Source organism: Candida parapsilosis, contig 005569 (genome assembly GCF_000182765.1).
Source record: "Candida parapsilosis strain CDC317 annotated contig 005569".
Classification (NCBI taxonomy): domain Eukaryota; kingdom Fungi; phylum Ascomycota; class Pichiomycetes; order Serinales; family Debaryomycetaceae; genus Lodderomyces; species Lodderomyces parapsilosis.
In genome coordinates this window covers 1,576,418-1,602,739 of record NW_023503278.1, presented here as the reverse complement: position 1 = coordinate 1,602,739, position 26,322 = coordinate 1,576,418, and the positions used below count along the sequence as shown (strand labels likewise).

Sequence of the window (26,322 nt, the reverse complement as noted above, 5' to 3'; positions counted from 1 at the left end):
GGCTAATTTTGTGGTTGCAAATTTGTTTTCACTCATGAGGTAACCTGTCAACTTTTGTAAGGTCCCCTCTGGCCAGCTTAATTTGAAAGCTACACTATTCCATTCCCTTTGTAATTCTACCACACTTAAGCCAGATACACACAAGTTTGTTGGTTGGGGAAAAAATCAAAAAGACAAAATAGAATAGTACTCAATTGACAACTTTTTTTGCTCACTTTTGATACAAAATTACCATTTTATCCAAGTTGCGACTTTTACCTGATTGAACACAAAAATATATACCAAACAGATATCATTGAGGAGAGTACCTAGATAAACGACAGTACTAGTTGAAAAAGAACTCACTAATTCATTCAATAAATAACCTATACTAAAAACTATATCTAAAGAAGTAAAAGCATCCATCTAAAGCTCATCCTTTGCTGGCGAGCCTGCTTCAATTTGTTTCTTGTGTTCCAAATAAGCTGCCCTCTTTTTCTCTCTAGCTTCAAGGTTACCATCCAATGGACCTTCAATCATCTCTGGAGTAACACCATTACTAATCAAGGTTTTCCACGTCTTGATATTTTCAAATCCATTTTGAGCAAATTGGTAATCAAGTATGGCCTTTTGCACATCTTCCTTGCAATTAAGAACAAATGGTCCGTATTGAACAACTTCCTGATCCAACTTTTTACCACCAACTAGGATGAACTCTAGTTCATTGTCGTCTGTGTCTGTCGTGGCTGTGTTTTTTCCTGTGATGTAGTCGCCATCCTCATTAAAGAAAACGTTTTGAAACTCGTCAACTTTGGTGTCTTCATTCAACACCAACTTGTTGCCTTTCAACACATAAAGGAAATAATTGAATCCTTTTTGTAATTCCTGTTTGAACTCACCACCAGCCCTAACTTTGAAGTAGTAGTAGTTGATTGGAGTGTATGCCAAATCTTTGATGGATTCAACTCCATAGCTTTTACCACTAATCACTTTAACTGTTACTTTACCATCATCAGCTTTAGCTATAGGGATCTCCCATTCTCTCAAATCTCTATATCTTGGTTTTGAATTCTTCAAAGCTTTTGGCAAATCGACCCACAATTGCATTCCAACGGTTGGAGATCCATCTGCATTAGGAACTGGCATTTCTGAATGCACCACACCCTTACCAGCAGTCATAAATTGTAAATCTCCAGCATACAACATACCTTTGGATCCGGTAAAGTCTTCATGAGCCATGGCACCGTGCAATATCAATGTGATAGTTTCTTGCCCTCTATGGGGGTGCTCAGGGAACCCATTTTTACCAGCACTCGAAAAATGATCAAGCATCAAGAATGGATTAAAGTTTCTTTGGTTAATGACACCAATGGATCTACGCACAGTAGCCCCAACACCTTCAGCTTGTTGTCTAGCTGTAACTATTTTAGCAACTGTTCTTGCGGCCATTGTTGAGTTTGTATCGATGTTTTGTAGTTTTAGTTGTTGTTGTATACCTTCGCTTGCTGTGATTATACTTGGAAAGTAAAGTAAAACTGTTGTGATCAAAAAAATCGAAATTGCAATTGAAGTGGGGAGAAGGGACATGTATTTATACTCGCGGGCTATTGCAGGATATATGCCTTTAATTGCTTGTCCTGAGTAAATATATCTATTACTAATTGAAATAACCAATCTATGATTGCTAAATCGAAGTGGAATTTGGCAGAATATATAAGAATAAATGAAATTTCAGTAATTGATCTAGTAAAAACAGTTGAGTAATATGTGACTAAACGGATCGTATCACAATCAGCTCCGTTTGACTGAGACAGAGAAGGCTATCTAATGATCACAATGCCTTTCAAATGAATTAATCGTGGTATCAAGGGCAAGAACAATCCCTCTAGAACAAAATATAGATGACACAAAATAATTTAATAAGATTTTACTAAAACCTAAACTATGTACCTGCATATAATTCATGCACATTTGTAATTGTACGCTTCCTATTTGCTTAGAGGGGAGTTAATCCATGATGAAACCAATGACAATAGTAGCTGTAGCAACACTTTGCCACTAGCAGTGGAATAACCTTTCCCCGAAGCCACGAATCTACGGCGTGGACGTGTATATCGTTTACAATTTGTGTTTCGTCCATCAGTGTTTTTTTTTTTTGCAACTACACCTTTTGCATCAGTTTATTATAATAGACTTATCCAAAGGACTACACACCACATATACCCTTTTCACTTTTTTCTAGCGAAAGTGTATACGGTGTCCCAAATAACTTTAATTTTAGTATCATCATCCCACCCCATTTGTTGCTTCAACTCATCGACAAAAACCTCCGCAATATCATACTTATCGCCATGCTCTTTCATCCAAATGTGATATGCACTCCAACTTTTAACATAATTTAAAAACCATCTCATGTCAATGATTTTACAAATAAATAAAGGTGTTTTAGTAACATAAGCGTTTTCAGTCCCTGTAGGTGCACCATCACGTTCGGAAATGTATTCATGTCTTACGATATCATAAAACAAATCCGGTGGTGGAGATTTCTCCTTCAACAATGACCGTAAGTAATCATGACCCGGTTGTTGATAATAAGGGCCCATATATCTTTCAAATGCTTCATTGGGGTTGGTCGCTGTTGAAGAGTTGTAGGTGTAGTTTTCGTAAATTGCATTTGCTTTTGGGTAGCCAACGAAAACGGGATCTTTATAAAACCAATACGCTAAAGTACCGTTTGGTTTCAAAACCCTAGCAGATTCTGTAAAGAACTTTGCATGATCCACCCAATGACAACATTCAGCCCCTGTGATTAAATCAACGGAGTTGGGCATGATTGTTGACGGATGCGATTCTGCTGATCCAATGCTAAATTCAATAAATTTGTTTTCTGAAGATTGAGGTATATGACTTTGACATTGCAATATCATATTGGACGATGGATCTGTGCCAATCACATGATCAAAGTATTCAAGTAACTTAAAAGTCACAAACCCTGAACCGCAACCAATATCAACAGCAAGCTGTGTTGTACCACCTTTCTCTTTATGATATTTGATCAATTCGTGGTAGAATGGTTCAGGGTAATTAGGTCTCGAGTCGTCATAACGTTTCGTATCGAAGCTTGTTTCAGAATATGCTGACATGATAAGATATTCGGGTGTTTTGCTATTCAACTTTTAGATGGTGTATATTCAACAAGTGGTATCTAGACGTTTTATATACTTGTATGGATCTGAAAATTTCCGGACCGGTATCGGCGCATTTTGTTGCAAATAACATAATGTAGAGTAGATTCCTGAGGCAACATTACCTCACTAAAAAGTTCTCTACGAGCACATTGCAATCGGGAAAAAGATGGCTCAATTTAGGCACTCCATGTGAAACAAGTACTTACAATTTTGAGGGTGAATTCATCTTTACTTGGTACAATAAAATTATGATTGTACCCTCCAGTGGCTCGAAATGCTCCCACTGCTCCTTCTAAGATATTTCCCAAAAGAACATTCAAACTCTTCCTCTGAAGGATAAATTCGAGCGACAATACGGGAGAAATTTGTGCTAGGCGTGGAAATTCTGCTGCCCTGTGCTGAATAAAGTCGCAAAGATAGAACGCGAACAAAATTATACGAATGAAAGCTACATTACTCCAGACAATGTCCGACTCTAACAGCTCAAAAAATGACAAACCCTCCGACAACATCGACTCTACATCGTTTGCAAGTATTCTAGCCGGAGTCAAGCGCATGAGAGATGAGTATGGTGGTGACTTTTCTGAAAATGACATCACAATACAACGAAAATCGCAATTTCAGCAGCAGCCATCACCTCCAACTGCCCGTCCGTCTAAAACTCCAACCACAAATAACATAACAACAGCTAGAAATGTGTTAGAAACACAAAGAGCAACCTTGGAGAAGCCGACAGCAAAACCAGTTTCACCTGCTCCTCCACAGTCGAAGCACTCATCATCACCACCACCACAATCACGACCCACATCTTCCAACGTTAGTAATCAAACGCGACCAGGAAGACTACCGCAGCAGCCTAGGTCAGGCGGATTATCCGATATACTTGTCCACAAATCACAAGAGAAGAATCCTTTATTGAGCGAGTCGATGATGAAGACGACGCCATGGGTTTTTGATGGTAGTATTTTATCTGACTATTACATCAGTCCGACTTTCCAAATCCTATTCTTATCTTTGAAGTACCACAAATTAAGGCCAGAATATATTTGGACTAGATTGAAAAGGTTAAACAAAGGCTCAAGTATAGTTGAGAATCGAAAAGATAACAACCTACGCGTTTTGCTAGTAGTTGTTGATATTGATTCACATCAAGAGGTGTTGCGCAAATTGTCAGACTTTTGCATCAAGCATGATTTGTCATTGGTGTTGGCCTGGTCTTTTGAAGAAGCGGGAAATTATATTGCTCTAGGCAAACATTTCGATAACGCGCCCCACCTGGCAAAACAGAGTATTCGAGGGTTCAAAGGTGCGGATTACAATTCAAATGTAGTTGAGGCATTTACAGGGATAAAATCAGTAAACAAAACTGATGTTTCGAATCTATTAGCCAACTACAAATCAGTCAGAGAGATGGTGTTGCAATGCAGTAAAGAAAACAACGAGATGTTGGGCAATATACCAGGAATGGGGGCCGTGAAACGTCGTAACTTGAAGCAAGTTTTTCTGGAGCCATTTATATTGAACAAAGTTTCAAAAGAATAACTGAACTATTGTATCGTGTTTTAGGCATTCGTTTCTTGCTGTTTTTCCATTTCAATCACTTTTCTCCTTAATATCAAATTAACACCATTTAGCAACTCATTTTTCTGCACAAGTATGTCTCTCAACTTCTTTGCATCTTCGTCTAGCTTTTTAATCTTCTTATCATAAACTTTCTTAGCATCCTCTGCCTTTTTCTCCACATAATAACCAGTACCAATATCCACTAAGTAGTCTTGTTTGGTAACTGTTTTTCCAGGAATGTACAATGAACTTGACAACGGTATCAACATGTTGTCAGATTTGGATTTCTCGAGAGTGTTTATACTCGTTATGCAATCTTTTAATTTCAATTGTGCTGTTTGCAAAGCTTGTAGAGATTGTGTGAAGTGACTGATTTCTTGATCAATGTTTTTGCGAAGTTCCACTAATTGCTGAGGTGGAAGCGAATTGAGGTCTACCTTTTGAGGTTGTGACATGTTGAACAATATAAGTTGGTGTTGTACTGGGTTGATGGGTTGTTTATTTTTTTTTTTCTTTTTTCCAATTGCTTTCCAATGGATTCCAAATCACCATCCTCAAGTCATCACTAAGGGGAACTCCACATCCAAGAAATGGGTAACGACGGTGGTACAATTGCCAAAAGGCAAGACATATTATCACTACATAACTCGAAATCAACATTCGTATCATTTGCTGAAGACAAGGGGGAAAATAAGGAACAAATATTGCTACAAAGTTGTGCATTATCAGGACTTCCCTTGTACAAAAACAATCCCATAGTTGGAGATTTCAAGGGCAAACTATACATCAAAGAAAAGATCTTACAATACTTTCTAGATTGCAAACTCGACAAGATAAAGGCTCAGCTACAGTTTCAACATTTAAAGTCGTTGAAGGATTTACAAACAGTCAAAATCACTTGGGATATCATCAATGATATAGCTCATTTCCAATGCCCAGTCACAAAAGAGTTGGACGACAAGACGTCGTATTCATATTTACGACCTTGTGGCTGTGTCATATCGTACAAGTTCTTGAAGGAATTGAAAAAGTCACTCAAGACAGTTGAAACCTCGAATCAGATTGAAACTAATTGTCCAGTCTGCAATAAAAAATTCACATTCGATTACGACTTGGTGATAATAAACCCAATCAATAAAGCTGAGTTTAACGATTTCAATGAAGAGAATTACAAGTACTTGAGAAATGTGCTACACCTCAGTCATGCGAAGGAGCCGCTAAAGAAGAAGAAGAAAAAGATTGCAGAAGAGGATGCTGATGAGGATAAAGATGACCTCATACGAAAGCGGAAAATGGATACAGATGATGGTGTAGATATTGGAAAGCGAGTTAAAAGTTAATAGAGAATACGATAGACATATTTACATTTCGATGATTCTGTAAGCTTGTGTGTATTCAATTATCCTATGTACATGTAAAAAAGCTCAAGTAAACCTCCATTATAAACATCCAAGTTTTAGCAAACCTCCTTGCCAACATTTTACTCATTCTGTGACGAGTTTGGGTTGCTAACGTCTCTAGTTTGATGATACTGCTCCTCTTCAAACTTCAACTTCTTCTTATTCCAAGGAGCAAAATCGGAATTTGCCCAAATATTAAACACTATTGAACCTCCACCAATGATACAGAATCCGGCTAACCCTAGGACGGTCAATCTATGCACTACATCAGTAGCACGCACATGGAATGGAAGTTGATTTTTGCCAGCCATCTTCGGTATAATCTGACGTTTTTGTTTTGCTTTTGTAGAGTTGGCATTTGATGATCTTTTTCTTTTTTTCCTCAGACCATTCTTTCACCACATATTGCTAACAACGTACATTTAGTCCAATGTTTCACGAATAACAATACACACGTCTATAAAAGATACTGTAGCCATTTACTATTAATGATTCCAGATTCAACTAGAGAGGGATTTGCGTAAATCAAATCTGGCAACCAGTAGCTATTATGCAATCTGAAAAGATTAGAAGCCACATGGTCATGGTCATGTTCCTTCTCCACAATCTCCTGAAATATGTACTCTAAAATCTCGCGACTTGTCTCATTGATTGAATTTAAATGCGATAAAGATACCTGATTTTCTGCGCTCAAGATTAATTCCAGTTCAGAAGCAACAAAGTTTTCGAATCCCCTTGAATCAAAATGGCCAATTGGTAAAGTGGCAACACCTTCTTGCTGGGATGTTTCCGAAAAGGATTTCAATGCTTCGTAGTTTCCTGTTTCTATACTCACTGGGAATTGTCTAGGTTGAATACCTTGAATAATGAACTTCTTTCTAGGTTGTTCTTCCCCTTCAGTTTGCACGGTCAAAACTTTTGCCTCAGCATTGGGGAACGCCTTGGTAACATTCTTGATGAAATCAACGGCAGGTAACAATGGATGCAAATTGGGGTTCCTGTCCCTCCCATCAACTTTCCAAATTTCCTGAAACTGTGTCTCATACGATTTCCAAATTGAAATCTGAGTAACTTCAACTTCTTCACTCGTTGTTGGTTCATAACAACAATGTAACCACGTGGTTGCTCTGGCTGGTTCCGGGAATTGAAGCATTATTCTATACAAATCTTTGGTCAACTCCGGCGCCGCGAGTGGAGCAATTGAATACTGAGTGCGTCTTGTGAGAATTGTATTTGGTACAGGTTGGGGTTCGGTAGGTTCTGCTAATGGAAGGTTTGACACGAGTAGTAAGGGAAGCTGCTTAACAAGTGTCTCGTAGTTGGCTTTAGTAGTGCTCAACTGTAACAAATGCCTTAATCTTAAGCGTTGTGAATCCTTCACAGAATTGGGGTACTCTTGATGCAAAGCCTCTGAGAAAAGGTACATCTTCAAAAAATCCAAGACTGCATTGTTCAAATCATTGTCACCAACTAGCAACGTATTGACTATGTGCTCCAATTGTTGATCGGTTATAGCATCAACACAATTGTTGGTGACTTTGGTATCATCATCATCTTGTTCCAATGCTTGAGTGTTTTTGTCCATGTCGCCATCATCATCATCATCATCGTCTGAAACTTTCGAGTTCTTGTGCCATGTAATGAGCAAGTGAGAAAGACATTTGAGGGCGTTTATAAACAAATCCTTGTCCTCAGTCACATAAAGTACCTGCATCAATATGTTGAAAAGTACGTCATTTTTTGAATTGTTGATATAGTAACACGTCAAAGGTTCTAACAAGTCGATTAAGTAATGCAATGCCTCTGCAAATTGATCCTCAATATTGACTAGCTCTTTTATTTGTTTTCCGGGCTGAAAGAACCAATTTGACAAGATCCTTAAAATTTCAATCAACTGTTTCTTGAAACTGGCAACTTGTGACAACCATTGCTGGTTGCTCAAATCTTGAACCGAGTTTCGCAAAGTTAATAAGGCATCCAAGCTATGTGTCATCATACTTTGATTTACCAGGTCGAACTTTTTATCATGAATCAACTGAAATGGCTTGCACAAATATTTGATCAATTCATGGGCAATGAAGGCATCTTCTTCAAACAGCAAATAAGGATGAATTGAGTTTCTCGCTAAACTCATCAACGCCCAATCGACTTCCGATGGTATTCCCGATTTCAATGCCATTATTATCCTCTGCTTTTCGTTGATACCTCGGTGATTGCTACCAATGGTTTGTTGTTGGTTGTAACCTCCTCCATATATGCCATAGTTGGATCCTATATTTTGATACTGACCAAAACCAAACGCAGACACGTCTGGGCCAGAACCATTCAACGGAATAACCGTCCTAGAGCTCGTGGTAATAGGAACAAGTGATGGCATTGTGGATTAGTTGCAGCTGACCAAGTTCAAGTGATAGTTTACCAAAGACCGATAGTTGAATGAAAACAAAAAAAAATTTAACGAGTAAAGGTAGTGTCTGTTGGTGAATAATTACCACTACTACTACTATGAAGATGAGGTTGAAGGTGTATATTATACAACTCCGAGGTGTATAGGTCTACAATTGAATAGCATATAAGTGAGAGCCTGTGGCAGAACGTCTACATTTCAAATTCCAATCGTGGTATCGATTGGTTCAAATGAGTTGTCTTATCTGTAACAATTGAGTTACAATTCCGCTCCATTTATCTTCTTTTTTCCGTTCTAGAGTTGGCGCCACTCGACTAAAAGGACCTACAAATTCAACTTTACTTTATCTAAGAACCAAATACTCTAGTCACTACTTCAAAGAAATATTTCTAATTAAACACAGTGCCGATTTTTTCAACTAGAGAGCTCATTTGTATTTCAAAATGAAGATTTCCACCTTAGTTCAAGCATTGACAATTGCATCAACAAGTCTGGCCCTTTTTGGTGGCCACGGCGGTCTTTTTGGCAGCAAGAATGACCAAGTTTTATTGGTGAATGATGATGATTCTGGATCTCAATCATCAATTGACAATGAGTTGAGTGAACTTTACCATCAAATGGAACATCCACCCAAAATCTTGACTCATGCTTGGAGAGATATGCGGGCTAGTTTATCGCCTTCAAGAATTTCCCAATTATATAAGCAATACAAACAGAAGGTGACATCACCAATGCGGAAACTGAAATCAGAGCCAGAGGATTCGCAAAACTTTGAAATCTTGTCCAACAACAAGTTTCGTGATTATTCAATGAGAATTAAGAACACTAATCCAGAAATCTTGGGTCTTGATACTGTGAAACAATACACTGGATATATTGACGTCGAAAGCATTGATCATCACTACTTTTTCTGGTTTTTCGAGAGTAGAAACGATCCTAAAAACGATCCAATAGTTTTATGGTTGAATGGAGGACCAGGTTGTAGTAGTGCTACAGGTTTGTTTTTTGAATTAGGTCCTTCTTCAATCAACTCAACATTGCAACCAGTTCACAATCCATACTCTTGGAACTCGAATGCGTCAGTCATCTTTTTGGATCAACCGGTAGGTGTTGGTTATTCGTATTCTGGTGGTGATGAAGTAAGAAACACCGAGACTGCAGCCAAGGATGTCTATGTATTCTTGGAATTGTTTTTCCAGAAATTTCCCCAATTTACTCAAAACAAGTTCCATATTGCTGGCGAGTCCTATGCTGGACATTACATTCCAAGATTTGCTAGCGAAATTATCAATAATGCTGATCGTTCATTTGAATTGGCATCAGTTTTGATTGGTAATGGTATTACAGATCCATTGATTCAAGCTGGCGAGTATAGACCAATGGCATGCGGTCAAGGTGGATACAAACCCGTTTTAACAGAGGAGCAATGTGATCAAATGGAACGCGATTACCCCAAATGTGCAACTTTGGCAAAATTGTGCTACAAATTTCAAAATGCTTTTTCATGTGTTCCAGCCCAGTACTACTGCGACCTCAAACTTTTGCAACCATATATTGAAACAGGTTTAAACCCATATGACATTAGAAAGCCTTGTGCCGAGGAAGGAGGTAACTGTTATGTGGAGATGGACTATGTTGATGACTATTTGAACTTGGATTATGTCAAGCAAGCGGTTGGTGCGTCCAACATTGACATTTTTACCTCATGTGATGATACAGTGTTTAGAAATTTCATTTTGGATGGAGACGAGTTTAAGCCTTTCCAACAATATGTTGCCGAATTGTTGGATCATGATATCCCCGTTTTGATTTATGCTGGTGACAAAGACTATATTTGCAATTGGTTGGGAAATTACGCATGGGCGAATAAGTTGGACTATCAACACGGCGAAGCCTTTGCAAATCAACCGTTGAAACCTTGGGTTCCCGCTAAAGCTACAACATCATCAGCTGACGACACATCACCTGATACTCAATCGAAAAAGAAGCCAGCTGGTGAAGTCAAAAATTACAAGAAATTTACATTCTTGAGAATATATGATGCGGGACATATGGTTCCATACGATCAGCCAAGCAACTCCTTATCAATGCTCAATACTTGGATCCAAGGTGATTACACATTTGGATACTAGACTCGTTGATTCGATTCAATAGCGAATTAAAACGCGTGTTTTTCTTAGTTAGATTCTCGATCTAAACGGAAGTGACCTTTTTTAGACGATTTTGATTTTAAAAGTTTTGTACAGCTTATAATAATAAGCATTGATAATTGTATAATGACACCTCTTTTTCGTTGCTGCGCATCCTTGATCAAAGAAATGCGATCCCTTCAATGCCCAGAAAATATTGGATCGAAACAACATCAAAACATTGAATGCTATTTTCTTAGACTTCAATGAACTAGAAGTTTGAAATCTTTTGAATCACTACCCAATGAGAGATAATCATATTTACCTTTCGTCATCGATGATGTTAACAATCCTTCTAAACATTTGTTTTTGTCGAATAGTGCTATCGTATGTCCAAAGCTGAAGCCCTGCTTCAAAATTGTCGATCGTTTTTGATGCGAAGATGCCATCCCCCTTAGGATGTTTCACATTCAAGTCTGATACATCTGCACAAAACATTCTCGGAGAGGTGGCCGGAAGGACTTGCCCGCTTCAGGCTGAACTGTACAGCCTTTTGCACAGAGTGTGCGGTACAGAAAAAATTGATTTAGAGTGGCTAGTTGGTTAGTTAGTTGTGGTGATTGTGGTGTTATAATATGCAAAAAGCACGCGCCAAATTCCGACTAATTTTAAAAAAATCTTTTTTTGTTGACATCAATTCTTCTGACACGCGCATCCCGCAGTGATGTTGTTTGGTTCCTCGAAATACATCGTAAACGGCGCCTTCGCAATCGTGTTTTGTATCAGCTATGCCACTTATCAAATTGATTTTGAAAGAGTATGATTTTGTGTGATGGAACTGGTTCAATTGAGGAGAAAAAATTTCATTTCGTAAAGCTCTCGTTTTTTTACCTTTTGCACTCTCTCGTTCTCTATTGTTTAATTGCAAATTAGTTGCATATGTGGGGCGGTTTAAAGGCTTCAAAAAAAGGAGGAGAACAATAGAGAATTACGAGTGTGATCCTTTAAAAGGACAATAGGAATATTGGCTTATCGATGGTGCTGTAGAATTAACAAGCTCTGAGATCATCAATGACAAAAACACTGAATTAATGCCTTTCCATTCAACAGTTTAACTAAAATATTTTCTGCAACCGGGCCAAGTTTCCACCACATTCCTCTTTTGTTTACAGTTTCTGCCGGTAGTACCTTGCGAACTTTCTTGGAGGAGGTGGGTGGTGGTGTGAAAAAAAATTCTTGATTTGACGAATCAGTTTCCTAATATGCATGCTGCTTTCATACTTAACAATAAAATAACTGGGGGATTCTAAGGAATAAAATTTTTTAAATACTTTGCTTGGCTGGGCGTGGTGTGAATTGGGCGGTGAATTGAACAAATCCGTCAAGTGATTTTCCCAATTAGGCAGTGCAGCTACCTAATCGAGATACTTGCATATGGCATGCTTACATAATCATATACATGATTTTGTGTAAAAGAAAAATCGTTTGATTGTGCCAAAGCTGTGTGCAGTACTAATTCCTATTCTTTTTTGCAGTTAAACATTCCTGAAACTCTTTTGAGGCCTATATAAGTTTACTCAATTCCCATCTTGTAAGTTCAGTTTTCCCTTGTCTCTTCTTCCTTTTTTTTATATTCATCAACTCACATTTGTTCAGAAGTCCAACTTTCTACTTTCGTTAATTTTCCATAATGCAATTTTCTTCTTTAGCCACCGTTGCCAGCTTGTCTGCTTATGCTTCAGCTGCTGCCTACCAAAACGGTACTGTTGTCACTGTTGATGTCACTGTTACTGGATACACCACCTACTGCCCAGAACCAACCACTATAACTGTCACTGTTTGTGAAGAGTCTGATATCTGTAAACCAACTGAAATTGAAGTTACAGAAGCAAAGACTGTCACCATTACTGAAGAATGTATCATTCCAACATCTTACACCACTAATGAAATCACCATCACAAAGACTATTTGTGAAGAAGAAATATGTGTCACCAAGACTGTTTGTGAAGAAGAAGAATGTGTTACTGTTGCTCCTACCAAGGCTGCTCCAGCTGAATCTCAACCAGCCGCTGTTGAATCAAAGGCTGCTCCAGTTAAATCTCAACCAGCTGCTGTCGAATCAAAGGCTGCTCCAGCTGAAACTAAGCCAGCCGCTGTTGAATCAAAGGCTGCACCAGCTGAAACTGCTGCTCCAACTGTAGCTGCCCCAGCTAAATCAGCTCCACTTGAGATTGACACCACCTCAACCGTCTACCAAGATGTTACTTCGTACGAAGGTGCTGGTGTTAAGAATGCTGCTGGTGTTGCTGCCGGTTTGGTTGCTATTGCAGCTGCTTTGTTATAAGTTTAATGATTGTATAAACATGTATACTCTATATAACTTTAAACTACAATTGATACCGTTGAAATTATTTTCTTGAAGACATTATATGTATCAGTGGTGCCAAAGTGAAGTCCCCTTTAAATTGGACGCAACAATCATTCAATAGACACCATCCTCCATGCAGGCGCATATGAATGACTGGGGTGACATTGGCTCCTATCATTATATAAAGAGATTACTTCACCCCCGCCCCTCCTTACACTAATCAATAATAAGTGACATTCTTTCCTGCCCTGTATTCACTAGTGAAACAATGATAGCCAGGCGTGTTAAGAAATTATTTGGTATGAGATACAACCCTATCTCAACATGCTTTCAAACATATGCAAGATACTTCACCCTATCAAGGCTATTGGGTCCAAACACAGATTCGAAAAGTTCGATGTTTTTTTTTCAAAGGTTTCTATTTTTTTTTCTTTCTGATATAATCACGACCACTACCACCACTCGACAAAGTTCTATTCTGTACAACCACCTGCCTTAGTTTGAACACATGAAACTGTAAGAGTATCCATGACATTGTATCCGGAAGATAGTGGGAGCTCTCATACTGTACATACCTTCCACAAGCCACTTTCCACAACAATTCCAAGTCAGACGTCAACTTTCCCCAAAACATCCAGATTTTTTGATACTTCAAGCTTACCAGATTTGAAACATCTCGAAGTTAGCAACGATGAACATCACCAAGCGTTACTCAATGGTCAATTTTCGAATTTCAACTACATTCCATTCAACATATCTCAACAAAAGTCAAAAACCTCGCCACCGATAAATTATGACCTGATACCAAACAAGTTCTATATTGTTCCATCAACTAGCGAGGATGCAAATGAAATTCCTTTATTGCATCTCAATGAAGAGTTGGCTAAAAAGCCCATGAATTTGATTGATAGTCTCCTGGAAATAGGGAGACAATATGGTGCAGTAAAGGTCAAGTTGCCAGCAAAACATGAGGCTTTATTTCAGACCTGTAATCAAGTCAATTCTGATTTATTTTGGTTCCACACTAACAAGGTATTGAACAACCCCAGCAAAGACGAGGTTTTAGCAAGACTCAAGTTTTATCGTGATTTACTCGAATTTCATCAAAGAGATCAACACTATCACTTTGAGGATTCTGAAGGGACAAAAAAGAAAGAGAAAAACGGAGCCAGTAATTTACAATCTCATCTAAGCAAATTACCTATGATTGACAAACGTCCCTTGGACTTATTTAAATTATACCAGTCCGTAATAGTTCGTGGTGGTTTTATCGAAGTAATAAATAAAAAATTATGGGCTCAGATTGGACGAGAGTTGGGCTATAAAGGGAAGATAATGACTAGTTTGAGCAGCTCGTTGAAGGCTTCTTATCAAAAAATCTTGTATCCGTATGAGTTGTATATTGCTAATCAGAGAACGGTTATGGTCAAGGAAGAGCATGTCATAGATACATTACTGTCAAATGGGAAGCGAAATCTACAACCGTCGAATACCTTTGACAAAAAAACGAAAATAGGCAATCGTTACGATGCTCCTCTTATAATTGGATCGGCGAAGCAATTCAAACGTCAGTTCAAGACAAAAGTTGCAAAAGGGTTGTTGGCTAATTCGCCACATCTTATAGACGTAAAGCAACCGAATACTTTTGTGGTTAAGCAGAACGACAAAAAGAGGAATAAAAAGGCAGCTGACACCGTTAATGCATTCATAACTCCTCAGACTTCATTTCAAGCAAGTTTGTCTTATATTCAAAACCACGAAGATGAACCCTCTTCAACAGAAATGCCTAAAACTGCATCTTCTTACACTTTACGACAGTTTATGGAAAAGGATATCAAATTTCAAGAATACGTCATTCAACAAAATAAAGACTCGTTTCGTTCAGAACCTGGTCAACGCGATTGTATATCGTTTCAAGAGCTTGAAAATCTTTACTGGAGATATGCCAGAAATGATTGCATCCAACTGGTGTTTTCCAATGGGGTTGAGCTCGAAATGGGCAAAGATTTACCAAGTTCTATTCATGGATCCGGATTCGTGAAGCTAGGTGATGATGTGTCAAATTTCAAAAATGCTCTCAATAATCACCAATTGAGCTTATCACACGCAAAGCAAGCGATAAATGCGAAATATCCAAACACTACCCCTCATGGGTTTTCACATCAAAATCCCTGGGAATATAATAAGATCAACAGTATAGATCAAATGATTGAGTCAGCATTGTACCCTTGGAACCTCCACAACTTTTCAACTCTACCCAATGCAATACTCGGGACACTAAGCGAGTCAGATATTGGAAACCGGGAATTGACCGGGACGAGAGTAAATGTTGGGATGACATTCAGCACTGAGAACTGGACATGTGAGGACCACTTTACACAACTCATCAATTATCATTTTTTTGGGGCACCAAAACGATGGTATTTCATACCCGAATCAGAATTCGAAAAGTTTGAACAATTAGTCAAAGATGTGAGTGAAAATGCCTCGTCGAGGTCCATGTTGAACCGAAATAAACCCATTGACGTGGAAAACTTTTGTGCGGTTATGTTTAGGTCAAATGGTGACGAAATGGAAACAGATGTGCTAATCAAATCATTAGAGAACTCTGTTAACACAAAGCCGGATGTTAAGCTACAACATGGAAACACAGCCCTTGCGAAATTACGTCAACACGAAAAGCTCATCTATAATCAGGATTTAAGAATAACTCCAGAATTGCTCAATAAGCATAACATTCGATACACAACAACGGTGCAGAACCCAGGCGAGTTTGTCATCAAATTCCCCAAAACTTACTCGTCAGCTCAGTCGTATGGTTTCAACTTCACAGAGGAAACAAACTTTGCTTCAAGTTTGTGGTTGGAGCACGCGATAGAAGGCGAGAAATGGCTATCAAAGCAAGGTATATTGCCCAACTTTCTGATTTTCAAATTACTCGTGACTGTGGCTACAACTTATGACAATGGGACATGTATCTCTTTCAACTCCGAAGTCTTTGCCAAAGTTGCAAAACTTTATGAAAAGTTGTATGTTGATGAAATTAAATTGCGAGATCAGATCAGAAAGTTGAAAATTAAGGAGACGAGTGTAAACGATGAGTCCTTATCAGACATAACGGCGGATGACGACTATAGTGCCGTCTTCCCCTCGCGCGTGATACTCACCGAAATCAAGTCCAAGGACTCAATGATCGTGTCAATGGAAAGCTTTTTGAAGTATTCAGATTTGCCCGAATTTATGGAAAAGTATCAGGTAGAGCTACAATTGTTTCACTCGGATGAAAAATTGAAAAATTTTCATAAAATATTGAGTGGGTATTCGGTGGATTTTGAATCATGGATTCGAAACTATCAAGAATTGATGGCAGGAGACGGTGAAGTTAACTTGAAACAATATAAGTTGCTACTCAATGAGGGCGATAGAATAAATTCTTCGATATTGTCTACATCAGTTGCTGGTGATCAGCAATTTGATCAGCAACGATTGAAATCATTTCGGGAGTACTTGGACAATTTGAGATTTTTCACTTCCGGTGCAGTCCAATTTATCGAAGACTGTCAGAACATTTTATCCCTTAAGCATCAGCAACGTATTAGAAATGGACAGGAATCGTCCCAGCAGGAGCGTTCATACTCCTTCAACGAGTTGTTGAGTATTGTTGAAAAAATTCCAAGTTTGAATATTAGTTGTCCAGAAATTGATCAAATTATAGAGCTCAAAACTGAAATTGAGAACTTTGACAAAGCTAGTCGTACCTTAATTTCGAAAAAGAATAGGTCGCCACAAGAGTTTGATGATCTAATAAGTCTTGGAGAGAGTTTTGGTTTGGACATTCCGTCGTTGGACTTTATCATAAGAATCAGGGATAGATTAAGATGGATCAAGACCTACAACTTGATTGAAAAGGGAGTTGACCCTTTTGCTGATAGAAAGGAGGTTTTTTCAATTGCTGATTTGAGAGATTTCTATAAAAAGGGTTTGGATGTATTATCGGAAGGTGATTTGGAACTTATTAAACTGATTGAAGAGATATTGAATCACAGCGTTGTTTTCGACAATGAAGTAAAGTTTTTTTTACTGTATACATATGTGCATGATTTGGATCTCGAGAAGTTGAAATCAATTGTTTACAGTTTTACCCAGAAAAAGTTGTTTCTTTCTAGCGACAACTACACGGAGTTGTCCAAGATTCATACGAATTTGAAACTCATCAGTTTGTTTAATGAAAAGCAAACAGCGGACAAGATGCCGTACCACGAGTTGAAGCAGTTGTACAATGGAATCATCGACAGCGGGTTGAAGTTTGAGACGAGTAAAATTCAAAAAGCGCTAGAGGAAGCCGAATTGTGGGCAGATACGGAGTGGCAAAAATTCAACAATATCAAAATCCTTACCACAATGACTGATATCTCATTTAATGACCACATAAACCCCAAGTTTACTCTCAATACTAAATTTGTTGAAAAGATACAGTGGCTTTCGTACAAGTCTGAATATAGTTTGTCCATTGATGACAAATTTGAAGATTCGTCTGCAATTCTGAGTCGCAATGAAGAGCAAGCTGATCCAAAGTATTACTGCGTATGTCGTGAATATGAACATGGAACAATGGTAGAGTGTGAAGAATGCAGAGAATGGTATCACGTGCAGTGCGTCAAAGACATTAGTAATCACAAGGCAGATGTTTATAAGTGTCCTGTGTGTTTATTATTGAGTTCGGGCCAAGATGAGGATAAGTTCATTGCGAACAAATTAACATTGAATGAGGTGATAAAGACATACGACAGTGGTCAATCATTGCGAGCTGTCCCTATCAATGAAGTTACCCTCGTAGGTGAATTGGCCAACTTTTTGAAAGCCTACCGTGACACCTTCAACATTGATGAGATCTTAATTGAACAAAATGATCAAATTCGATTGGAAAAGTTGACTTTTGTGTTGCGAAAATTGTATGGATGTGGATTGCATATTGATGATTTATTTATGAAAGTTTTGCAGCATGCAAGGTGTACACAGAAAAGTATATTGAATGGAAGCAAACAAATTGATGACATACGTGTTTCCACTGTTTCTGGGGATGAGACCGAGCCAGAGCTAGAGCAGGAAACTAACGAAGGAGCGAACTTACTTCAACAAGAAAATTCACAAACAGCTGTGACAACTTTGAATGAAGAGCTCACAATTAATCTGAAGGGCAATGATAAAGAAGATTGCAACGAGGTCTCCACAGAAGATGGGACAATAGGCACCAATCCTGACAAGCGGCTCAACTTTGTATTCTACACGCCAGCAAGGAAAACTACTGAAGCCGATACTCAAAATGGGTACTATAATTCATCCTTTAATCAGGATATTTTGCATTTGACTAAGCCATCGTCTGCGTTGGACAATAAAGACGAGTCATTAAGCAACGCACTGTCGATTGCCCCACCGCCGCAAATCGAAGAAGAACCTATTTCTGAGAGTTTGATGAAGGAGCTGGTGTCACTGGAACACCAAAAGTTAAAAATCGAGGAACAGTCAGCATTTGCAAAGCCAGAGCGGAATGAAAGCTTCGTTGACGACAATGAGGGCAGGATGAACGGTGATTTAGAGAATGACAAGTTGGCACATGCCGAAGAAAGTCAAAGTGTTGCCGAGATCAAGGATGATTCGGAAGGCAGGGTTCTTTCTGTATCAACAAATTGAAACGGTTTTGGTTTCACGGATGTGTGTTGGTAAGTAATCAGAAGTAGAAAATGTACTAAATGCAGTTAACCTGGATAAAGTAAAAAAACGCGCTCTTTAAATTCAATTGTTTTTAAAAAATGTCAACAAAGCATTCTCTTACTCTTCAGCCAGCAAAGAATACGTATGCCTAGCTTAACCACGACATACACATCAGATCCCACTCTAGATAGATCCTTAGACCACCTAATAGATCAAAGTTGGAGCAAATGTTTTGGAAAAATAGACAAGATTGATATGGCGCAATTGTTCAATCTTATTAACGATGTACAAAAGGTGTTAAAGATTGAATCATTATTCACTTCAACTGAGTTGAAAAACATAAACCATTTCAAAAATCAAAGCTCCCACTTGAAATTCACCAAATCAGATGCAAAAAGGTTTATTTTGTCTGTGACTGGTGCTGAGTCTTTTGCCAGTTTACTAAAAGATCGGTTTGGATTATCGAATGAAGTTGTGAGAGAAAGAATATATGATTCTAAATCATCATCTAATGATGCGTTTCGATTTTGGAGGAATTCTCAAAATAAAATTGAACTGAGAGCAAGGTCAATCAAGGATGAAGAAATTGATAATTTGAGGAAGGAAATTGCAATTATGCGACAAACTAACAACGAAAAGGATATTCAATTGAAGATATCGGAACAGGAGATTGATAGATTGAAAACACGACTTGCTGATTTGACCACGCTTTACAAGAATGGAGGAGATAATAGAGCGTCCTTGGTTGCCCAATTGGCTGATAGAGACGCTGCATTAATCGAGCTGACGCAGCTTTGTAAACAATACAAAGATGCATGTATTGAATATAAGCAACGAGAGAAGGAAACAGTATTGGCTTTTAAAACGTTGGAGAGGGAAATAGCAAGACAAAATGACTTGATACGGCTTTTACAAAATCAGGTACCTGTTGAGAACAGCAACTCAAAATCGATCAAACATTTCCTTTTGAATTTACCAATTGTCAAACAGAATTACGTATTTTTAAAGTATAGGCACGAGTTAAAGAGTAATAGGGCATTGATGATATCAATATTAAGTATTATTTGTTTGTTTTTGATTGTGGTGAATGTGGTTCAGGTTGTTTACCTATCATTGTCAATGATACTTCCATTCGTTCTTGGTAAAGGTTCCGGCATCGTTTACATTAATGATAGGATACGATCACCAGGGTTAATTGATTTGTTGAGTAGTGTACCGACAATAGAGAAATTTGTGTACGATTATATAGACTGGTAATAGACACAATTGACAAGACTCGTTTATATCCATTTAAAAATAACTACATAAAAGTATAGCCAGAAAGATAGAAAATCATTTCATTAAGTATTTACAATCCTCCTAGAAGAAGAAACAAAGAAAAAATAGGAAGCCTCCCATTGCAGCAACTTATCTCAGCATTTAGTTCATTTGTTTAACCAAAGCATTGATAAATTCTTCTCTGTTACCAGTGTCACCACCTTGGATAAAGTGTTGGAATTTTCTTGATCTGAAACCACCATTTGGATTAGACAATTTAAATGGCCACAAAAAGTTGTTAACTTGCTTGAAGTTTGGACCAACAGTGTAAATTTCGTGAATCAAATCTTCAATAGACAAGATATCGTACTTACCCAAGTTGGCTTCGATGATGGCATTGTCAGACAATGCAATTCTTTGCTTGTTGATCTTACCGTAACCTCTCTTGTAAACCAATTGTCTGATGGTAGACAATGATGGGTAACCGTAAGCAATGTATGGTTCAGCCAATTTGATCAATTCAGAAGTAGCCTTTGTCAATCTAACAAAAACACCAGAGTTAATTTGAGTCAATCTCAACAATTGCATAACCTTTCTTGGCTTTGGTGGAATCTTCATGATACCCTTGATTCTGACAACGAAAACTAATTTTGGTTGAGCATCAACATAGTATGATCCGGAAGCCTTAGCATCTCTCTTGGCCTTGATGACTGATCTTTCAGCATCAGAGTACTCCTTTTGGTACTTGGCGGCTCTGTCATAGATAACCTTTCTCTTTTCCTTGTTGGACTAAAGTTTCAAAGTTAGTATTTCGTCACGCATATCATAATTTTCTTTTTTTGCAAAACCTCGGTTTGAATATTTTCTCAGTCCCGAAAGATGGTTAACTGAAAGACAACATAGCCGAAGCTAGCCATTATACATTGGTTTTGGTTTTCATCCTCAAAAATAATAAAGTTTCGAGGTGCTGCAAAAAAAAGGATTGGGATGGAAATGTAATTGTACATACGACTCTTCTGGCCTTCTTGGCAACACTTCTTTCTTCAGCAGTCTTTTGTTGAGCCTTTTCCTTCTTTTGTTGAGTTTCTGGCTTGATAGCCTTGGCGATAGAGCTTAATAAACTAAAAATGTTCAAGTTAGTATTTGGAAAAGAAAAATACATTCTTTTCCAGCACCCTGCAAGGTTCACCACAATTCTCCTCTAAAACAATTTTCGAATACATCAAACACTTGTATTGAAACCGGAAAGGTCAATACATGAATTTAGAACTGAACGGCCAAGTTCATTCCAATTCGTATTCAATGTCTATTCTCAAAACTCAGAGGAAAATAGATGTATCAGGCATTGGCTAAAACGAAGATATATTAAAGCTGCAAGACAATCTAATTTTCCCATGGTTGGGTCACAAGGAGATCAAAAACTTCTTTCGACTACTCCCGTGAAAAGCAAAAGCAAGTCTTTGTTGTTTATCCTCGTCTCAGCTAGCCTCTTGCAAAAGAGTGCTGGACGTTTGACAATGTCACATACGTAGCCATTGTTGATTTGATCTGGTTTGGTGGTGATGAGAAGAAATAATTGTAAAGTGAAAAATTTCGATTTTTTTTCTTTACATTTTGTTTCAACTCGCAAAAACGAAAAGGCAGAAAACTAAAATTGTTGTGCACGTTCAAGAAATTGTTTCGGGGCTGCAGCCCTAAAGACTATTTCTATTCAATAATGTATTCCATCGTACATAGGGAGTGACAACTACTCACTGGCAAGATGCCGTATACAACCCATATATAAATAGGTTGGCGTAAACCGGTCGAAGGTTAACTGGTGTTAGTGCCTTTCTTGAGTAAAGGAGTGTGATTGCTTCATGCAGTCGAGTTAGCATTAATCTGCCATTACAAGAGCGTACGTTTTCTTAGCTAATTCAGTCGAGAGTTTCGAGAAGTTAGCTGCTGAGAGCTTTTGGACCACAATGTAAGCGAAAGTAGTTATTATTGAACTTATTACTGCCATGTTGACCATTGGCTAGTTGATCTATGGGCCCTGCTTGAGTCTTCTAAACTCATTTGGTTGTTGAGAATGTTACGGGTGAAGGTAACACGCTTGGCTCACTCCCAGTTTATAAAATGGGCAAACCGCGCCTTGTATAACCTGAGATTAAACCAAAATCAAACCCAACTCTTTTATATTAGAGCTTTCCTTCTCACCTACGTTTTTAGTAAATTCGGAGTACCATTCAAAAAAAAAAAAAGAAACCTAAACTACTTTAAAAAACAAAAGCACAGCTTATATGTCATTTCCACTCTTTTTAAAGATCTTCCAGAAGATTGTTGAAATCCAAGTCAGTTAAATCGATAGGCACCTTCTCTCCAAAAGTGTTTTCGCCCGAATACAAGACATACAAGAAACCATCTTCGTCCTTGTGCTCTTCGTAAATTGTACTGATTAAAGCTGCAGTGGGGGGTAAAATATCATTGACAAATATAAATATAGCCTTTTCACTGGGTAATTTGATTCTTTTTCTGATAACGTAAACAAATTGACCAACCGTTAAATCAACAGGAACCAAATATTTACGTTTATCAATCTCGGGAATATCGGAGTTTTCAACCTTTTCACAAATGACAGGAACCCTATCTTTGAACCTCTGAGCAATTCTTGCTGCTTCAGCCTGTCTCTTTTCTACAATGAATTGGTTAGTTATTGTTGACGTCCAAGGTTACTCATGGGGAAGGGAGGATTTAATACATACCGAAGGGATGCTCGTCTTTAAATTGTGACCTCATTTATTGAATCCAACTATCAAAGGGTTAGTAAACTGGTTGGTGAAATGCAATGTGTAATTTCACTGGTAGTACACAAATAACGTCTTTAAAAACAGTGGCGTTCAAGTCTGTCTGATTGTGGAGATACTCAAAAAAAAAAGGGAGGAAAGGGAGAACAAAAAACAAAAACAAAACCAAAATAAACTCATGACGTATGGCATTGCTTCAGTATTGTATACATACCTTTAACGGTGTAAATATGCAAATGCGTGTAGGTTTCTTCTCGATTGGTGGGATCTAGAATGACAATGATTGAATGGGTAAAATAAAGGGACTCAGATGGGAGGGGGGGGGGGGGGGTAGAAAGGGGAGAAGAAAGAAAGAATGATTTTTTTGTTGTGAGTTTTAATATAAATGAGCAATAATGATTGATGATAGGAGAGAGAATTGGAGATAACAAATACATTTTGATAAGAAAACGAACTATATACACAGTACACAGTACACACACAGTACACACACAGTACACACACAATACATTCGTATTCCAGAATATATATGGAACATATATCAATCACAACACTTCAAGTTCAAGTATTTCAAGTAAAGGCTGAATATGCACGTCTTACTTATATCACCAATCAATCCCCCTTTCCTACTTTTGATTTTCATCGCTAGGTTGAGTATTCAAATAGAAGGTGGTGTTTTTTGTGGTAAGTTTGTATGTGACTATTTTTATATTGATGTGTGGATCCAGACTCTTTCAACAAATGTCACGTATTTTTATACTCTCTGGTTTTGTGTACAACCAGCATCAGCATATCGCATTTTAGATTTAATTAGTGTTGCAAAAGAACAAAAAGTACCAGCTTAAACACCAGATTGTATTGACAAGAAACAGCTTCATTCGTACCCGGGTATGGTTACAACATCTCAATTGAAGCAGTTAGAGGCTTTAAATGACAAAAACGAGAATTATTTGAATGTCCCCAGCAAACCAAAAGCTGATCTATTTTCCCTTGAGTGGCTAATAAAGCAAGAGTTTAATGGCAATGATGCTACTGACTCCGCCAACGTAACAGAGGTTAATCTTAGAAACAAACGACTAGAATTGTTGTTTCAATCAGTTGAAAGTGAACAAGAACAAACTTTGCCGACTGAGAAGCATCAAATCGCAGTCATCACAAAGAACCTTGCGAATGAGACATCAATAAATTTCCCCACATTAGTTTTAAAACCTCATGATTTGACTAATGAGTTGGAAATCGATCTAATGGAAAGTTCGCTATTCAGTAAGAGATCAAATACTCAATTCAATGACACCAACTCGGTGGAACAAAAGAGTCATGACTTGACAAGAAGTCACACAAAGAGTAATTCAATTGTTGATGACAGTCTAAGGTCACAAGGCTCTGTAAACTCAATTCCTCCTCGTGGCAAAAGTCTTGAAGAGATCAGCCACAACATAAATCAGGGATTTTCACCAAATAAATCATCACGTGTTTCTGATGAGCCTCCTCCAAGACACACCAACCTAAAACCGTTGAAGCGTTTCAAGTCTGTTTCACTGTGTGACTTGGTTTTTCCTAATTTAAACTTTAAGAAACCAAAAAGGTAGTACCAAGGTCTTACAAGACTGATATTTCGCATTACTCATTAATATGTGATATGCATATAACAATGCTTTAGGATTCTCAGCAATTATCGAAACTGATATGGTCCTCGAACCACGACGCGCAGATTTTATGTAACAACCCACGCTTTTTCTACAACCAAAAAAAAAAAAAACAACAAAAAAAAAACTCTTGAAATATCAACAACAAAAAGATACCAACCCCACCACCGCGTGCCTCTTAATAATCATCAATGTTGCGAGCATTCACTAGATCATTTACATCAACGATTCCTAAAAAGAACTTTGCCAACGGTCAATTGTTTGGTAGAGTTGGAAATGTCGACTTTAAAGAGTCAGCCAATGGAACAAAATATGTCAGGTATTCCTTAGCCGTGAATAAGTTTAGAAAAGGTGAAGATTCTATTACTGATTGGTACAATATCACCATTTTTGATGAAGGAGAATTACAAAAAGCTGAGAAAGCATTGAGGGTTGGAAACAAGATGATTGTTGATGTAACTTTGAGACTCGACAAATTTGAAGACCCAGAAACGAAAAAAGTTCAAACCAGAACTTCTCTCATTCAAAAACATGCAGAGATTGTGCAATGGGGTAAAAGAACAGATGAGGATAGAGCCGAAGCTACAGAATAACTAGATCCCTAAATTCTTGTATTGGTATAATATATTTCTATGTCACCTTTAGTGTAATTTTTTAGCTAAACTCAATTCGTAGGCAAACGCAATGGTTAACTTGATGTGCTCCTTCACATGATCGAAATCAAGTCTGTCGATGGTATCCATTACCGAATGGATATATTTATTAGAATACTTCATTTCACTCTCAATGAGGAACGAAGATGGATATCCATTTTCCAAAGCGCTAGCATGGTCTGAACAAGCATAACCACATTCACTGGAGTGGTAAGGAATGGAGTTGTAAGTGCCAATAATCAACTTTAAAAAATTGTTCAATTCGACGCTGGTGTAGTCCTCAATCAAACCAAAGTGAGGCTCGATTCCAGCATCTATACTGCCTTGAGTATATCCTGTCATGTCTTGTTGTAGCATACCAACAACGACTTCATTGTCGGAAGAATATCTCGAGAATACGTCGATAGATCCTAACAAACCACCTTCTTCGGCAGAGTACCAATGAAATTCCAATGTATTGTACGGTTTATAACTACCTTTACCGTAGGCTTCGAGAATTACTCTCAAAGACTCCAATGTAGTCACAGTACCTGACCCATCGTCGTCTGCACCTGGTGCTCTCATTATATTGGGCAAAATCAAATTGGCTGAGTCTTGATGGGCTCCAACTACAACCTTGTCTTTGACCTCTCCAGGGATTGAAACTACTATTGAAAATTGATCCCAGCCCTTGTGATGAATTTTCTGTATCTTGATCTCCTTATATGGAGCTATCAATTCTGAAATTTGATCATGCAACCAAGCTGCACTCTTTGCTCCACTCTCCGACTTGTAATATCTTGTGTAAAATGAAGTGAAATTGCTCAAGTTATCGTAAACACCATCAATATCAATCCAATTGTATAAGTTCTCAATTTCAGAATTGAACCTGGTTTTTTTGGGATAGTTGTACACTGGAATTGATTTCTTCAAAGTTTTTACTTGCTTCGAGCCAATAAAGAACAATCTTTGCCACAAGGTGTGAGTGGGTTTAGCCACCAAACCTTGCTCAACAGCAACGTCAATAGGGATTTGTTCTGTCATGTCGATAAATCTCTTGTTCTCCCTTTTTAATGCCAACTTGTCCAACTCTGATGCAAGTCTGTATTCATCAGGTCCCAACTTGAGCAAACGATCTTGGCTCCCACTTCCGCTGAGCAAGGAAAGGGCATCCAACCATTGAGGAAAAATATCAAACAAAGGGATTGAAAATGCAATACATGCAAGTACTGAAAAGAGTGCAATGTGTCTCATG

General features: G+C 38.0%; 16 protein-coding genes across 16 annotated transcripts; 8 read left to right on the top strand and 8 right to left on the bottom strand. All coding sequences in view use genetic code 12, as the record gives it.

Moving 5' to 3' along the window:
- Nucleotides 1–405: 405 nt before the first annotated feature.
- On the bottom strand, nucleotides 406–1,566 carry CPAR2_107580 (pirin family protein; the record flags this gene model as incomplete). Its single annotated transcript, XM_036807026.1, has 1 exon — nucleotides 406–1,566. One exon carries the CDS (start codon nucleotides 1,564–1,566, stop codon nucleotides 406–408), a length of 1,161 nt encoding a protein of 386 aa, XP_036663903.1.
- Nucleotides 1,567–2,207: 641 nt separating this feature from the next.
- CPAR2_107570 (uncharacterized protein) lies at nucleotides 2,208–3,122 on the bottom strand (the record flags this gene model as incomplete). The annotated part of the gene is made up of 1 exon (XM_036807025.1): nucleotides 2,208–3,122. The coding sequence occupies one exon, from the start codon at nucleotides 3,120–3,122 to the stop codon at nucleotides 2,208–2,210; it is 915 nt and encodes a 304-aa protein (XP_036663902.1).
- Nucleotides 3,123–3,608: 486 nt separating this feature from the next.
- RAD10 (Rad10p) lies at nucleotides 3,609–4,709 on the top strand (the record flags this gene model as incomplete). Its single annotated transcript, XM_036807023.1, has 1 exon — nucleotides 3,609–4,709. One exon carries the CDS (start codon nucleotides 3,609–3,611, stop codon nucleotides 4,707–4,709), a length of 1,101 nt encoding a protein of 366 aa, XP_036663901.1.
- A 20-nt stretch (nucleotides 4,710–4,729) lies between these two features.
- On the bottom strand, nucleotides 4,730–5,185 carry GIM5 (Gim5p; the record flags this gene model as incomplete). Its single annotated transcript, XM_036807022.1, has 1 exon — nucleotides 4,730–5,185. One exon carries the CDS (start codon nucleotides 5,183–5,185, stop codon nucleotides 4,730–4,732), a length of 456 nt encoding a protein of 151 aa, XP_036663900.1.
- A 135-nt stretch (nucleotides 5,186–5,320) lies between these two features.
- Nucleotides 5,321–6,070, top strand: CPAR2_107540 (uncharacterized protein; the record flags this gene model as incomplete). The annotated part of the gene is made up of 1 exon (XM_036807021.1): nucleotides 5,321–6,070. One exon carries the CDS (start codon nucleotides 5,321–5,323, stop codon nucleotides 6,068–6,070), a length of 750 nt encoding a protein of 249 aa, XP_036663899.1.
- A 140-nt stretch (nucleotides 6,071–6,210) lies between these two features.
- Nucleotides 6,211–6,441, bottom strand: CPAR2_107530 (uncharacterized protein; the record flags this gene model as incomplete). The annotated part of the gene is made up of 1 exon (XM_036807020.1): nucleotides 6,211–6,441. The coding sequence occupies one exon, from the start codon at nucleotides 6,439–6,441 to the stop codon at nucleotides 6,211–6,213; it is 231 nt and encodes a 76-aa protein (XP_036663898.1).
- Nucleotides 6,442–6,587: 146 nt separating this feature from the next.
- CPAR2_107520 (uncharacterized protein) lies at nucleotides 6,588–8,507 on the bottom strand (the record flags this gene model as incomplete). Its single annotated transcript, XM_036807019.1, has 1 exon — nucleotides 6,588–8,507. One exon carries the CDS (start codon nucleotides 8,505–8,507, stop codon nucleotides 6,588–6,590), a length of 1,920 nt encoding a protein of 639 aa, XP_036663897.1.
- Nucleotides 8,508–8,980: 473 nt separating this feature from the next.
- On the top strand, nucleotides 8,981–10,669 carry PRC3 (carboxypeptidase C; the record flags this gene model as incomplete). The annotated part of the gene is made up of 1 exon (XM_036807018.1): nucleotides 8,981–10,669. One exon carries the CDS (start codon nucleotides 8,981–8,983, stop codon nucleotides 10,667–10,669), a length of 1,689 nt encoding a protein of 562 aa, XP_036663896.1.
- Nucleotides 10,670–12,356: 1,687 nt separating this feature from the next.
- PGA26 (Pga26p) lies at nucleotides 12,357–13,010 on the top strand (the record flags this gene model as incomplete). Its single annotated transcript, XM_036807017.1, has 1 exon — nucleotides 12,357–13,010. The coding sequence occupies one exon, from the start codon at nucleotides 12,357–12,359 to the stop codon at nucleotides 13,008–13,010; it is 654 nt and encodes a 217-aa protein (XP_036663895.1).
- A 552-nt stretch (nucleotides 13,011–13,562) lies between these two features.
- On the top strand, nucleotides 13,563–18,725 carry CPAR2_107490 (uncharacterized protein; the record flags this gene model as incomplete). The annotated part of the gene is made up of 1 exon (XM_036807016.1): nucleotides 13,563–18,725. One exon carries the CDS (start codon nucleotides 13,563–13,565, stop codon nucleotides 18,723–18,725), a length of 5,163 nt encoding a protein of 1,720 aa, XP_036663894.1.
- A 165-nt stretch (nucleotides 18,726–18,890) lies between these two features.
- Nucleotides 18,891–20,003, top strand: CPAR2_107480 (uncharacterized protein; the record flags this gene model as incomplete). The annotated part of the gene is made up of 1 exon (XM_036807015.1): nucleotides 18,891–20,003. One exon carries the CDS (start codon nucleotides 18,891–18,893, stop codon nucleotides 20,001–20,003), a length of 1,113 nt encoding a protein of 370 aa, XP_036663893.1.
- Nucleotides 20,004–20,165: 162 nt separating this feature from the next.
- CPAR2_107470 (60S ribosomal protein uL30) lies at nucleotides 20,166–21,539 on the bottom strand (the record flags this gene model as incomplete). The annotated part of the gene is made up of 3 exons (XM_036807014.1): nucleotides 20,166–20,792; nucleotides 21,013–21,124; nucleotides 21,532–21,539. 3 exons carry the CDS (start codon nucleotides 21,537–21,539, stop codon nucleotides 20,166–20,168), a joined length of 747 nt encoding a protein of 248 aa, XP_036663892.1.
- A 764-nt stretch (nucleotides 21,540–22,303) lies between these two features.
- On the bottom strand, nucleotides 22,304–22,781 carry AUT7 (ubiquitin-like protein; the record flags this gene model as incomplete). Its single annotated transcript, XM_036807012.1, has 2 exons — nucleotides 22,304–22,677; nucleotides 22,748–22,781. The coding sequence occupies 2 exons, from the start codon at nucleotides 22,779–22,781 to the stop codon at nucleotides 22,304–22,306; spliced, it is 408 nt and encodes a 135-aa protein (XP_036663891.1).
- Nucleotides 22,782–23,679: 898 nt separating this feature from the next.
- Nucleotides 23,680–24,378, top strand: CPAR2_107450 (uncharacterized protein; the record flags this gene model as incomplete). Its single annotated transcript, XM_036807011.1, has 1 exon — nucleotides 23,680–24,378. The coding sequence occupies one exon, from the start codon at nucleotides 23,680–23,682 to the stop codon at nucleotides 24,376–24,378; it is 699 nt and encodes a 232-aa protein (XP_036663890.1).
- Nucleotides 24,379–24,626: 248 nt separating this feature from the next.
- On the top strand, nucleotides 24,627–25,028 carry RIM1 (Rim1p; the record flags this gene model as incomplete). The annotated part of the gene is made up of 1 exon (XM_036807010.1): nucleotides 24,627–25,028. The coding sequence occupies one exon, from the start codon at nucleotides 24,627–24,629 to the stop codon at nucleotides 25,026–25,028; it is 402 nt and encodes a 133-aa protein (XP_036663889.1).
- Nucleotides 25,029–25,076: 48 nt separating this feature from the next.
- On the bottom strand, nucleotides 25,077–26,321 carry CPAR2_107430 (putative aminopeptidase; the record flags this gene model as incomplete). Its single annotated transcript, XM_036807009.1, has 1 exon — nucleotides 25,077–26,321. The coding sequence occupies one exon, from the start codon at nucleotides 26,319–26,321 to the stop codon at nucleotides 25,077–25,079; it is 1,245 nt and encodes a 414-aa protein (XP_036663888.1).
- Nucleotide 26,322: the final 1 nt, after the last annotated feature.